The sequence below is a fragment of the Helobdella robusta genome, assembly GCF_000326865.2.
Source record: "Helobdella robusta unplaced genomic scaffold HELROscaffold_1, whole genome shotgun sequence".
NCBI classification, from domain to species: domain Eukaryota; kingdom Metazoa; phylum Annelida; class Clitellata; order Rhynchobdellida; family Glossiphoniidae; genus Helobdella; species Helobdella robusta.
The window spans coordinates 7099910-7112678 of NW_008703570.1; the positions used below are offsets into that span (position 1 = coordinate 7099910).

At 29.5% G+C, this 12769-nt stretch overlaps 2 protein-coding genes across 2 annotated transcripts; one reads left to right on the forward strand and one right to left on the reverse strand.

The window, feature by feature from the left end:
• Positions 1-4448: 4448 nt before the first annotated feature.
• HELRODRAFT_159136 (hypothetical protein) lies at positions 4449-6770 on the forward strand (the record flags this gene model as incomplete). The annotated part of the gene is made up of 2 exons (XM_009011048.1): positions 4449-4553; positions 5640-6770. 2 exons carry the CDS (start codon positions 4449-4451, stop codon positions 6768-6770), a joined length of 1236 nt encoding a protein of 411 aa, XP_009009296.1.
• Positions 6771-9802: 3032 nt separating this feature from the next.
• HELRODRAFT_159137 (hypothetical protein) lies at positions 9803-12485 on the reverse strand (the record flags this gene model as incomplete). Its single annotated transcript, XM_009011049.1, has 6 exons — positions 9803-10243; positions 11262-11434; positions 11507-11629; positions 11790-11820; positions 11882-12064; positions 12378-12485. 6 exons carry the CDS (start codon positions 12483-12485, stop codon positions 9803-9805), a joined length of 1059 nt encoding a protein of 352 aa, XP_009009297.1.
• Between the last annotated feature and the right edge of the window lie 284 nt (positions 12486-12769).

Sequence of the window (12769 nt, forward strand, 5' to 3'; positions counted from 1 at the left end):
AGCCATAAATGGTTTATAACTGCAATTATAAATGATTGCTGCAATGATTGCAGTTGCTGCAATTTTGAAAGGAGACAACGTAATTCAGACTTTTTTTTCATTGTCACAATTTTCAATCAGTTTTGAAATTTTACAATAATATTCTGCAACTTTTGACGATTTAATTTTCAAAAACAAACCACTTAGCGATAAATGATGCTTTCAAATACTTCTCAAAAAAAAATTACGTTCAACAATTTAAAAGTACAAACTCGATAGAAAAAAGAATGTTTAAAGCAGTTGCGGCATCATTTTAAATGATGCATCACTAAGCTGTACATTGAGAGTTAAAGAATAAAAGCAGATAATCACAGCAAGCATTTACACTGCAATCATTTACGTGAATATTCACTCATCTCATATGTTTCCAAACAAACAAACAAATGTTCACACACATAAACACATTGTTTTTTATCAATTGCTTACATGGAAATAAAATGAAAATGTGCCATTTAGTTATGCGATTGAAAAAATATAAAAATAAACGTTCAAATTAAAGTAAATATATTTATGAAACAAAATTTTATCATTTGTATCGTAATGAAAAGTGATAGAAATATTTAAAAGTGCGGCAATTCTGTGAACTTTCTAAAAAGTGGAAGAAAATTAATAATATTTTTTTCTACATTTATTTTACCAAGAAAATATTAAAATTTATTAGCTTTGACAATAAGAAAAACTTTAAATTTGTTCAAATAATTTTAAGACATTTTAATCATTCACTAGAAAAATAAAAATTGAAAGACAGCATTATAAACGTGTTGACTATTTCTTGGTAACGCCATAAAACGTGCGAATGCATTAGAAAAATCAAATTTACTAAATAAAAAGTTAATGCATTTTTTTATGAATAAGGTTTAAGTAAAATAAAATATCTAAATATGAAAATCGTATTACGTCACATTAAGCTATCTTAAATGGCAGTAATGTGTTATAAAAATGAGAATCTTGAATCCAATTCAAAATTTTTTGACGGGCGGGGGATGATTTTAAAACTAAAGTTGTGGACCATTTTTTTTGGCCAACTTTCATTTCGAAGGGGATGATTTTCAAAATTTAAGATGAAGTCTTTTCACTTTTAATTCCCGTTCACTTTATTACAATGTTTCACACAGATTCTTCCATATTTTCTTTTTCACTGTCTGGTGTATCCCCGCATTCCCCTTCGGACCCGACACTGATGTTTGCTAAATCGAACGAATAAAATTATTCAAAATCTGCAAATCTGTTTCTCTTGCAATATTTTGTGAGTAGTTTAGGACGATTTCGATTTAGTCGCTTGACTTCGATTCAGCTGTTGCTCGTTGATGTAACTTGAATGTTACGTCATAGGAATTTTGTTGTTGCGAACCTAGATATTTTACGCCAATAACTTACACCACAATAAAATTGTTACATTTTGTTAAGTATACAAACCATTTCTAATTGATTAAACGATAAAAAGCCAAGCGGAAAAAGTTTCAAGAGTAAAAAAGCAAAACATTTTTAGTTAATTATTAATTGTTAATTAATAATTTATATCAATTTAAGCTTTGTTTAATTTTTTGTTTTTGAGAAAAAAACGAATTAAATCAAGATAAAATAGCTTCAGACTGGCTTATAATTGAAAGTAATAAACACTCTGATGTGCGTCACACTAAATTAATTGTTCTGCTGTTTTAAATTGCACTAAACTGTTTGTTGTTGTATACATAGGTACTTGTACTTGCATGTACCTCAATGATAACGTAAACATGACAGCCTATCTTATATATAACATCACCACCATCAAGAAAACGAGCAACATAAAACTTCCTAACCTACATCGTAAATATTACTCCGACCAACATTCACTCTTATTTATTATCATATATAAAGAAGGTTAATTTGATTCTTTTAATTATTTTTAGCATCAATATAAACGAAATAAATAAATATTTTGAAAAAATTAAGTTTTACTCGTAATTATATGTGTTTTGTATATATTTCTAAAATTTTAAAAAATTAAGACATAATTATTAAAAAGGTACTCACCAGCAGACGTGGCTTGTTTATATGAACAATCGGCAACAACACAACATTATCCGTGGTCCTCATGAATACTGAATGCCAATAAACCTGACTCACAAATCAACCAAAGCCATTGGACTGCCTCTCCCTCTCGTAAAACATTGGACAGCTAATTAAGTAGCAACAGATAAATTAGGAACATGAGAAATCTTTCTTCACAATGTAGTAAGCTATCCATTCGTCGTCACCTTCTGCAATATTTCTTCAATCCAATTATTATCTTTGCCACAGTTGTTGTCGGTTTTTTGGTTAAATTCTACGACCAGGCATCTAAACTGCACTTGGATTGTTCACTTTTGTGCTTTTTTAGATAAATGTTTTATGTTGATGTTGATAAATTTCCTCAGGGCATCGACCAGAAATACCACGGAAACTTTTTTTAATCTAATGCACCACTTGAAATTGAACAAGTTTTTAAATACAAAATACGCCAGTTAAATAATGTAAATTTTTTAAATTTATGCAATAAAATCATCTTTCAAGACACTCACTCATGAGATCTTTTCCGTTTTACTTTTATATGAATGAAACGCTAAAAGTGAAAGAACACTCGTAACAAAGCCACCTTAATTACAGTTTGCGCAATAAGTGATCTTAAACAAAAGAATCAAATAAATCGAAAGATATCTCTGAAAACCAACACAACAGGGTTCGAAAGTAAAAAGATCCTCGCTTATCACACGTTTTACAATACAATAATCACACACCACAAGTACATTACTTAAAGACGATTCAACTGGATTTGAATTATTACGAGACTAATAACCACATTTTAATACTATTGTTAACATCACTCAAAACTCCTTTTAAAGTTATTCATTTTGCCTCATCAACAAATATATTTGAAAATGTTTCCATAATTTCAAACGTAAACTATTGTAAGTTAACTTGTTAATATTTTAATCAATAATTTATCGGACTGAGAAGCATTGTTCGTTGCAGCACAGGCAGTGCGCGTTAATGATTTTCGCCTCATAGTCAGGAACTTTGTTCACATCAGTTCACAAAAACGGAATAATATTTTTGTTGTTTATTTTACAATAAACAAGTCTTTTCATTTTATAAATTCATTTTTATTTGGGATTTTAAATACATTATGAGAAAAATAAAAGCCCGCTCAGAGAAAATTAAAATTTATGTGGGTAAGCTGATGTTCTTTAAAAAGCGTAAGTTATTTAAATTAATTCAAATGTTAAACTTTTTTATAATAGTTTCAAATTTAATATCCCGTCCATTGAAAATTGAATGAATGAATATTTATGTTTATATGTAATATAAATATACTATAAAAAGAACTAAATGGAAGGTATTTAATGGTAATCTGATTGATTAATGAAACGTTTACGCTTCCATTCATTATTCCCTCTAATTAGATTCGTATTAAAATAAAAGACACATGTAAGTAAGCCTGTTGTTGAGGCAGATGTTTAAGTAGATGCAGATGAATGGGGTTTTTGCAAACTTCTCTCATTTCGACCACGTTAACTTCATGCATTTGTTCATAAGACAGTAAAGTTTGAAAAACATGATGAACTAAAAGCAAGTTTATTGTAAATTAAAATATTAGAGCACAAATACTTTTTTAAATAAAACTCAATTTTTGCTTTTATAAAACTTTCAGAACTTAATAAAAATTATTTTATTACTTTTATTTCACTATGGACCATGAAAATACAAATGATAGTCTAAAAATAAAAATAGACAAAAATAGATTAGCATATTATCTTGGAAATAATGCCTTTGAAAATCAGTTGACAAGCAATAAAAAAAAAACACTCGATCAAACGTTTATTTTGGACATTTTTTTCTAACGCGTTAAAGCGTGAAGCTGTCAACAGTTTCAGCTTTTTTTATTATTTTTGTTTATTTTTTAATAATTTTTAAATTGTACAAATATATAAGATTTATAAATGTATCAGATCTATTAAAAGTTTTCCATGAGATTTGTTTGTATACCATTACAACGTCTTCTATAATATACTCAACATAAAGATCACAAAAACAAAATTTTAGATTCGAAATTTTTAAAATCGCTTGAAATTTTAATGGCTTTAATCTGAACAAAAAACTTGAAATGATATACATACAAAAGGTAACTGATAAATGACTCAACAAAAAAACAGTTTTTTTCAAATGACCGAAACCAATGAAATGAAATGAACCAAACTCAATAAACGAAAAAATAACTTTCAGGAAAAAATAATAAGAGAACATAAAAGTTTTTCTAATATCTGAAATACTTATTGGCTTGATTCAAAGAAGGATATATATATATATATATATATATATATATATATATATATATATATATATATATATGTGTGTGTGTGTAAAAACAGTAGATATTTAAATGGCGAAATATGGTTCATGTTCTTATATACAAACATAAAACCATGAGTCTGGCTATGATGTCTCTGAGCACGAAGAAGTCTAAAATGTACGCACACTCATGTTCAAAGACGGCGGTGAATTGTAATGAAGTTAATTAAAGGTCCTGAAAAAGTTTGGAGTGGTCTGGATGTTTGAAAGTAAAGCAAAACATCTCAATTTCTTGTTAGTGTATGAAACAAATTTTGTTATCTCTTCTCGAAGTTAAACTGTTGAATGATTTTTATGCTACAGTACTTACAACCATAGGGCAAAAATGAATAAATGTCGTAAGTCTTATTTAATTTCTTTTTTCGTTTCTGTAAACTTGTTTTTAAGTTTTTTAGTGTTTAGTTCCGTGCAGTTATATGTCAAATTTATTCTTTTACTTACCATTAAAATCTTTCAACTGACATTTTAAACCCATCTGCATGTTTTCCAAGTTATCAGCATGTTTTTATCTTTTTCAAATGTCACGCACTTGCCTTTTCTTTATTTTTTAATATCTTAATTTTTATTCATATCTTTTAATCTTTTCATTTATTTATTTTACAAATTGCACATTTAGAAAATGTTTTTATTCTTTACAACTTGATTTATCTTAGTTACATCTAAATTTATAACGCTTTTCATCTTGTTAAACAGAAACTCTTTTGAAATGTGGAATCATTTTTAAATGAAAAACTTTTGATATTGTACTTTTTTTTCCTAAAAATGGTTTTCTCTGAAAAAATTTGTAAAAATTATGAAAAAGCAGTATTTCCAACGTAAAAATAAAGTGATTTATTTATTCATATGTTTGTCGCAATTCGTGCTAAGCCTCAAAAATATATTCATTTACGTTGTGAGAAAGGAAATGAAGACGAGCAGACGCAGACGTGAAGCCGCGAGCGGGGACGGATTTGACGACACCGACAATTTTTTAATTTAGTCCCATGTTAATGTTTTCTATAAAAACTGTTATTTTCAATTGTTTGAAATTTGTTGTGATTTTTTTTGTTCCACTTCATACATTTTAATTGCTCTTTATAGCATCAAAGATTTATTTGTTATTCAGTTTTTAAAAGTTGCAGCATCCGGTTTATTCAGATTGAAAAGTTGAACGAATGCTTATAAATGTTGATTGACATTAAGTTTAAATTTTTTGTCATTGAATTGATAAATACATTGAATTATATTTTCAGTTAGTGAAAAACCCAGCATTTGTTGAAGACGACCAAATAGAACTTAACGCGTCAGGACTGCTGTACGAAAACTTCTTCACGTTGAACAACTCTGCCGATCTTCTTCAAACTAATAACTACAAAATAATTGCAACAGAAAGTGAAGAAATAAGAACAGTGGTCGGGATATCCACGAACCCTACACGAACCATCCAGCTGGGCTACCACGGCGTGTACCTCTTCATATACACCGTCATATGTTACTACCCCATCATGTACATCGGCCCCCTCTTCATACTCACCTACCTCAACGTCAAACTAATCGTTGTTTTGAAATATTTAAAAAAGAAAAAGTCAATAGCGTTGAAACATGTTAGCGGCAGTGAAGCTACAGGGTCAAGTCGCGATGCCAGCAGCGGCGGAAGGAGTCAACGCGCTGCTCGAAAAACGGATCACATAACAAAGTGCGTTGTGGCGATCGTCAGTACATTCATCTTCACTCAGACGCCGGCGCTGTTGAATCAAATATTTTGGGCCACCAAGAATCCCTCTGACCCCGGTTCTCTCTACTATTATTACTCGAAATTGAGTGATTTGCTGGTGGCCGTCAATTCTGCCAGCAATTTCTTTATCTACTGCCTTCTCAACGATACCTTTAGAAATATACTGCTGGATTATATGAGGCGTTACTGCTGCTGTTTAACATCTCTCATGCCGAGTCCGAATACAAACAACAGTCACCACAGGCAGAATCAAGTTAATACAACTGTTGCTGTTAGTCTTCGTGCTAAAAACATAAACAATGAGTATATCAAACCTGAAAAAGATGACAACAACAACACTAACATGAACAAAAAATACAACATCTATTTTAACAGCAACATCAACAGTCGCGACTACAGCATCACCAACCGTGACAATAATGTCATCCATTGCGAAAGTGCAGACATCAACCATGACAGCATCCTCATCAACCATGATATTGTTCGTGACAATTTAGAGAAAAATATGAACGCAAATATATTTTTTGCCAAACGAGATGAATGCGACGGAAAAAACTTTGATCAGTTCGAGGATGATTTCAAAGAGAACGGCCGTTTGATCCCGTTGAAAAGTCTACAAGTAGATGTTGGTCTAACTGAAAAAAACTAAATAAATAAACTAAACGTTGATCGTAACATTACTTACGTTGTTGTGTACGTAAAAATTGTATTGTATGAATAATTAACAGTCATTAAAAACATTAAATTTGAAGTATTTAAACTTGAGATGCTTGTGCCAAAGGTTTTCAATGAAAAAATCAAAATAAACTTGTTCTTTTGATATCAGATATAAATTGAATGTGAATTTTTCGATCTTACAAAATAAATTTTGTTGTTATATAAACATTTTTCTGCTCTGCTGACTGTTGTGATTCTGAAATCATAAAAAAGAGCCAATATTATTGTGTAAATACACTGAAACCATTTTCGGTTACAAATCGTTCTTTATATATCTGTAGTTTTAGATTGAATTGCTTCAAAATTCAAGTGAATTGTGAATTTTTATGTTAAATAAGGCAATAAAAATGCGATATAACACGATATAACAAAAGTGAACCAGTGAATAACACAATGGAAGTGAACCAGTGAATACAATGCTGAGACTGTAACATGGTTTATCTATTTATTGATAAAACTCTGCTGTAGACTACTAGCAATTAAATATAATATAAATTTTAATAGTATGTATTTCTAACGTTTTTAATAGTTTTAGTAATTAAACTATTAGTAACAATATTAAAAATAATTTTGATTGATCAATAAAAAATATAATAACAATGATAGTAAAACTAGCAAGGATAACTTTGTTATTATCAGCATTTTTGTAGTAGTATTAATAGTAGTAGCAGTAGTAGTATTTTTAGTAGTAGTGGTGGTAGTAGTAGTAAAAGTAGTAGTAGCAGTGGTAGTAGTAGTAGAAATATAATAGTTCAATATTATTACACTTACATCAAAATCAAAAAATTGCCTTTCGATCAACAACATAACTTCGAAAAACATTTTTCCAATTTATTGAAATTTAACGTTTTTTTCATTATAATTTGTTTCAAATAAAAAAATTTAAAGTTTTCACTAAAATTAGATGTTAATAATAATATGTGTGCGTGCATTAACTGGACTCTGTGAACGAATCGAGGTGGAACCAATTTAAAGAGTGGTTGGAAACTGCAGGTAGATATAGGTACTGATCACATATATGTGTAGTGTACACATGTTTCTAATATTAATTCAAGTGAATATTGAGTAAAGTATTTTTTAAATTGTGTTATGTTGTCTGTGCGTCTGCAATTTTATAACTGATCTCGAATGTTTTATTACAAACCTTTCAATGAATTACATGCAGTCGATATGTAAAATGATTTGTATTTCCTTTGATATAAAAAATAATTCCTTTAGAAAATAATTGGTTTTGGATATAAAAAATAATTCCCTTAGAGAGCGATTCTGAATAGATGAGTACAATTTCAACGTGAATCAGTGGATTGTTCTTTGTTGTGAGGCGGTGTGAGACGTACTACACTCACAAGAAGTAACGAGCAAAAAAGTTGACGGGAGTTGTAGCATGGCCGGATGACACGTGACGTTAATGAAAGATATTTTGATATCTTAATTCTTGGCATGCAAAAGGTTTTTATTTAATAAATAATAAAAAAACTTGAGACCCATCCAATTATTTTTATGAAATTTCGTTCAAATTGTAGCAAGGAATACTAGAAACAAAATACCTACTGTGAAATTGTAGGCTACATCACAGATCTACATGTTTCAAACATAAACTTTTATTTTAAAGTTTGAAAATTCAATTTTTAGACAGTGTAAAACATTGCAGCATTGCATTACTATACAATATCACGATACCAGCAAAAATGATAGCTATCAAAAGACCTTTTTATTTTATTTTATTTTGTTTGCCAGCAAGAAGGTGTTTTTGCCACATTTTCAAAATTTAGAGTTTGTACAAAAAAAAACACTCAAATCCATTTTAAAACACTTTTAGAAAGGTCAACGTTCATTAAGAGGCGAATAATGAAATAAAATATAAAATACTTTTTAAGAGTTAAATAATATTTCAAAATAATAAAATTTTTAAACCTGCTTTTAAACTTGCTTTGCCTAGCAACAAGAAAGTTTTATAAGTAAAAAAACCAAATTGCTTTCATTTCATTGCCTAACAAAACATTTATTTGAAGTTTCCCATAGATGTCTAACGATTCCATCACTTGCATTTTTACGCTGAATTCAAATGACTATAATTTAAAAAAGAACGTTTAGAAAAGTCATCATTATGAAACGCTCCCGTCACTTGTTAGGTATATTTTAAATACTTAAGAAAAATTGATCAATGATAGATGGTCGATATCATCAGAGTTGGAACTGGTTTGAACAAATACTTTTTAAACGGAATATCAATTTTTAAGTGGATTTCATATTTTAACAAACAATTTTATATAAGAACGAAATGTTGAAAATTCTGTGTAGGTAGAATTTGTTTATATAAGTGAATTAGTATTTGATGTTACAACAATAGAATAACAATTCATTCCTATTTACCAAATTCGAAATAAATTTCTTTTTGTCGTTTAAATTCTAATTGCCAAAACTGTTCAATTCAAGCTGTCAAAAATATTATTACATATAAATAACAATTATTATTCTTACATAAGAGTAACAATTATAATATATTGTTGAATCAATATTGGTCGCAAGTATGCTAATTTTATATTAATATTTCTTAGAAACTCTATAAACTTTAAAAAATTCTTCAACGTTTTAATTAGCAAACCATAAATAATTAAATTTGTTTCTAATGACTGAAATATTTTATAACTCTTTTCGATATAAGACGCTAAAGTGCAGGTAAACATAATTATTTTGAAGAAAAACAAGATTCTATGATAACATTTTGGTTGAAATTATTTTATCGACAACGCGTGAATAAAAAATAAGTTAAATGTTTCACAGAAATTTAAATTTATTTAGTAGTTAAATAATGTTATTTATTATAATTTGATAGACAGAGCTAGCTAATCTGAGAATGTAAAAATTTGCAAAGTTTAAATTTTCATAACTCTGAGATTATATATATTTTTCAAATGTTGAACATAAACATTGAACACTGAAGATGGCAGATTCAAGAAAGTATCAATTGATCATAATCATCATGGTGGAATAAATAACATTATAATCAGCAGCTGCAGTTGCACTTTTCACAGTTCCCCAGCTTTGAGGAGTGCTCGTCAGCACACTGACTCCACACCAGTTGAACCACCATCCATTCTGATCAGCACAGTTGCCACCAGACCATTCATCGTTGTCCTTGTCAGGAGTGGAAAACGCTCTCAAATTTGTCGCCCACGTTGATGAACTAGTGAAACTGAAAGCATCACCAGCATCTCTCGGCACATTGCCTGCCAGTTCAATGGCGTACAATTCTTTCTCACTCTTAATTCTGAACCTCCAGTACTCAGTGGAGTAGAACTTCTTGTTGGCAGATGCTTGGACGCTGACGTGCAGACGCCAGGTTACGTTGGGCATCATCCATGTCAGCTGACTGACGTACTCGTTTCCCAGCCAGTAGTTGCCCTTGTTTGCAAATATTTCAAGCAGTCATAAATTTCAAACTGAAAACATAATTATGGTTATACACATCTATAAATTAATTGTTATCATCTTTGTAGTTAAACAACACACATATAGATATACATAAATAAAATATCCGAGCTAAACATGAACAGTGAGTTCAGATATGTTTTTTAAATCAAGTTTTCTTAAGCTTAATGAGATGCCCTTTTTAAATTTCATATTTTCACATTTTGTAAATTATTTTTTTTATTATTGCTAGAGTTTGGCAAGCATTCTATCTTTTAATTATTGAGAATAAAGAAAAAAGATTTGGAACAAAAAGGCAAAGAATGAAATAACTAAACTAATTTAGGAATAAGAAAAGAAGGGGATGACGAAAGATTAAAAATTAAAATATAAAGATGGAATAAAGAAACAGTAGGTACGTAACAGTGTCATCCCAGAGAAGCAGACAGCATTATTGGAAAGGAAAATGTTAGAACAAAAACAAGTTGTAAACAGAAAACATAAAAAAACACTCAGAACATAAAAGGATGACAGAATTTACTTATTTTCTTCCCTTTTCACCATTTTTGGTAATCTTTTGTGTTTTTATTATTATCAATGTCATTATTATAACTGCTATATTTTTTTAGCATTGTTGCCACATCAAATTATTATCATTTCAACATTATTGAAAAAACGTGTGCTGGAGTTTAAAGATGAAGACACAACAAGATTTTTAGTCTGCAAGTTCGGTTGGCAGGAAAATTGTCGGAAGCAGCAAACAGGCAAGGTAGATCAAAAAGAAATTTTTTTAAATAAAATATCCACTAAATGGATGAAAATAAAAATTTCACAATAGAGCGCTTAATCTGACTACTATTACTTGCACTCATTGTTTGAGTTGAGTTGAGTAGGAAATGAATTTTCGACACCATAAATAATTCAGTTTCCAAAAATATTCGTTCATACATCCAAAATATAATAATACGTGCAAAAAATATTTCAAGCCTGCTACAATTTGAACATAAATTACTTTTTCTATGTTTCCAAATCCATATTTGTATTGATTCCAATTCTTGTTGAAGCTTTCATTGGATGAAACATTGGCCTGATGTATGACCAGCCATCCCGCTGTAGTGTAAGCTGTCACATTCGGCGTTGGAATATTCGGGACAAACAAATTAATGCGAGTAAGCGTGGAACTTACTGCAGGTTAATGTTATAACGTAGACGATGTGAACAATTAGAAACTGAAAATGCAATTGATAATTTTTCTACTTGATTTGTTTTCAGTGCATACTGACTTAGCTCCGTTTCCATTTAAACAACTTGAACCGATTAAGCAATCGTTGATTATTTCACCAATTGAGGTGTAAGGTAACGAGCAAGAAACTTTTTTATCTGTTCAAATTTTAAATGAGTGTTTCAGAGTGTTTTTATTACGATGTTATGGCTTTAATTGACTATTTTCATATTTTATAATTCAAACTATATTTAATAATTTTTGTGCGGAGAGCTGAATTGATTTCTATTGAATAATAATTCGAAAAAATATACAAACCATCTTCAGTGAAAACTTGCACATTTTGTTTCTGAAATATATTTGTTAAAAAGTTGTAATTTCAGAGATCTTCCATTGAAAAGAGAACGAACTTGGAAAAATGAGCATCTATGAATCGGCAGGACACTGTAACATTTGCTTATGAAAAAGTTGCATTCAATTGTGATAGGGTTGAGAGAGGCATTTTGATAATGTTGGAGCATGAAATTGAATGATAAGCAGGTAGGATCTTGCTGACACTGCCAGGCACATTTTGTTAGGCCATCACATTTTAACTGCATTGAAAATAATTGTCGTTAATCATCATCTTTTTTAAATAAAAATCACAGGCATTTACTTAGAATTTTAAACAGGAAGTGTGAATTTGAAAATAATAATTCATAACTTCAAACTCAATTGTTTAAAAAAATTTTAAAATTTTTTGAAATGTTTTTGTACAAGATTTTAAAATATTTCGTACAAAACTAATAAAGTTGTACATCCTTTATAATAGTTGTCGTGTTATTAGCAATAGTAAAATTTTAAAAAGGTCACTTTAGAGAGTTAGATAAAAGGTGTCAAAGAAGAAACAAAAAAGTAAAAACTGACGTTGTGATCGACAAACTGTACTGTACTGTTGGAAGGATCCTGGCAACAAACCGCAACCCCACCATTCTTCGTTTTCGTGAAATTCCCTCCAACCAGATGGTTTACCATCTCCAGGTGCACCGAAATATACATTAACAAAAAATTGATAAATTTTTGAAACTGTTAAAATAGTTCATGATGGTTTTTATTTTGCCTCTGTTAAATTTTCTAAACCTATTAGTTACAAAACCTTCACATGTAGGCCTTCAAAACGTTTATATATGTATATAAATTTTGGGTTTAGTCATATACATATATATATATATATATATATATATATATATATATATATACGTGTTGGTAATAGACCATAATTTTTCATTATTCTATAAATTCTACCGAATGTTTGGCGT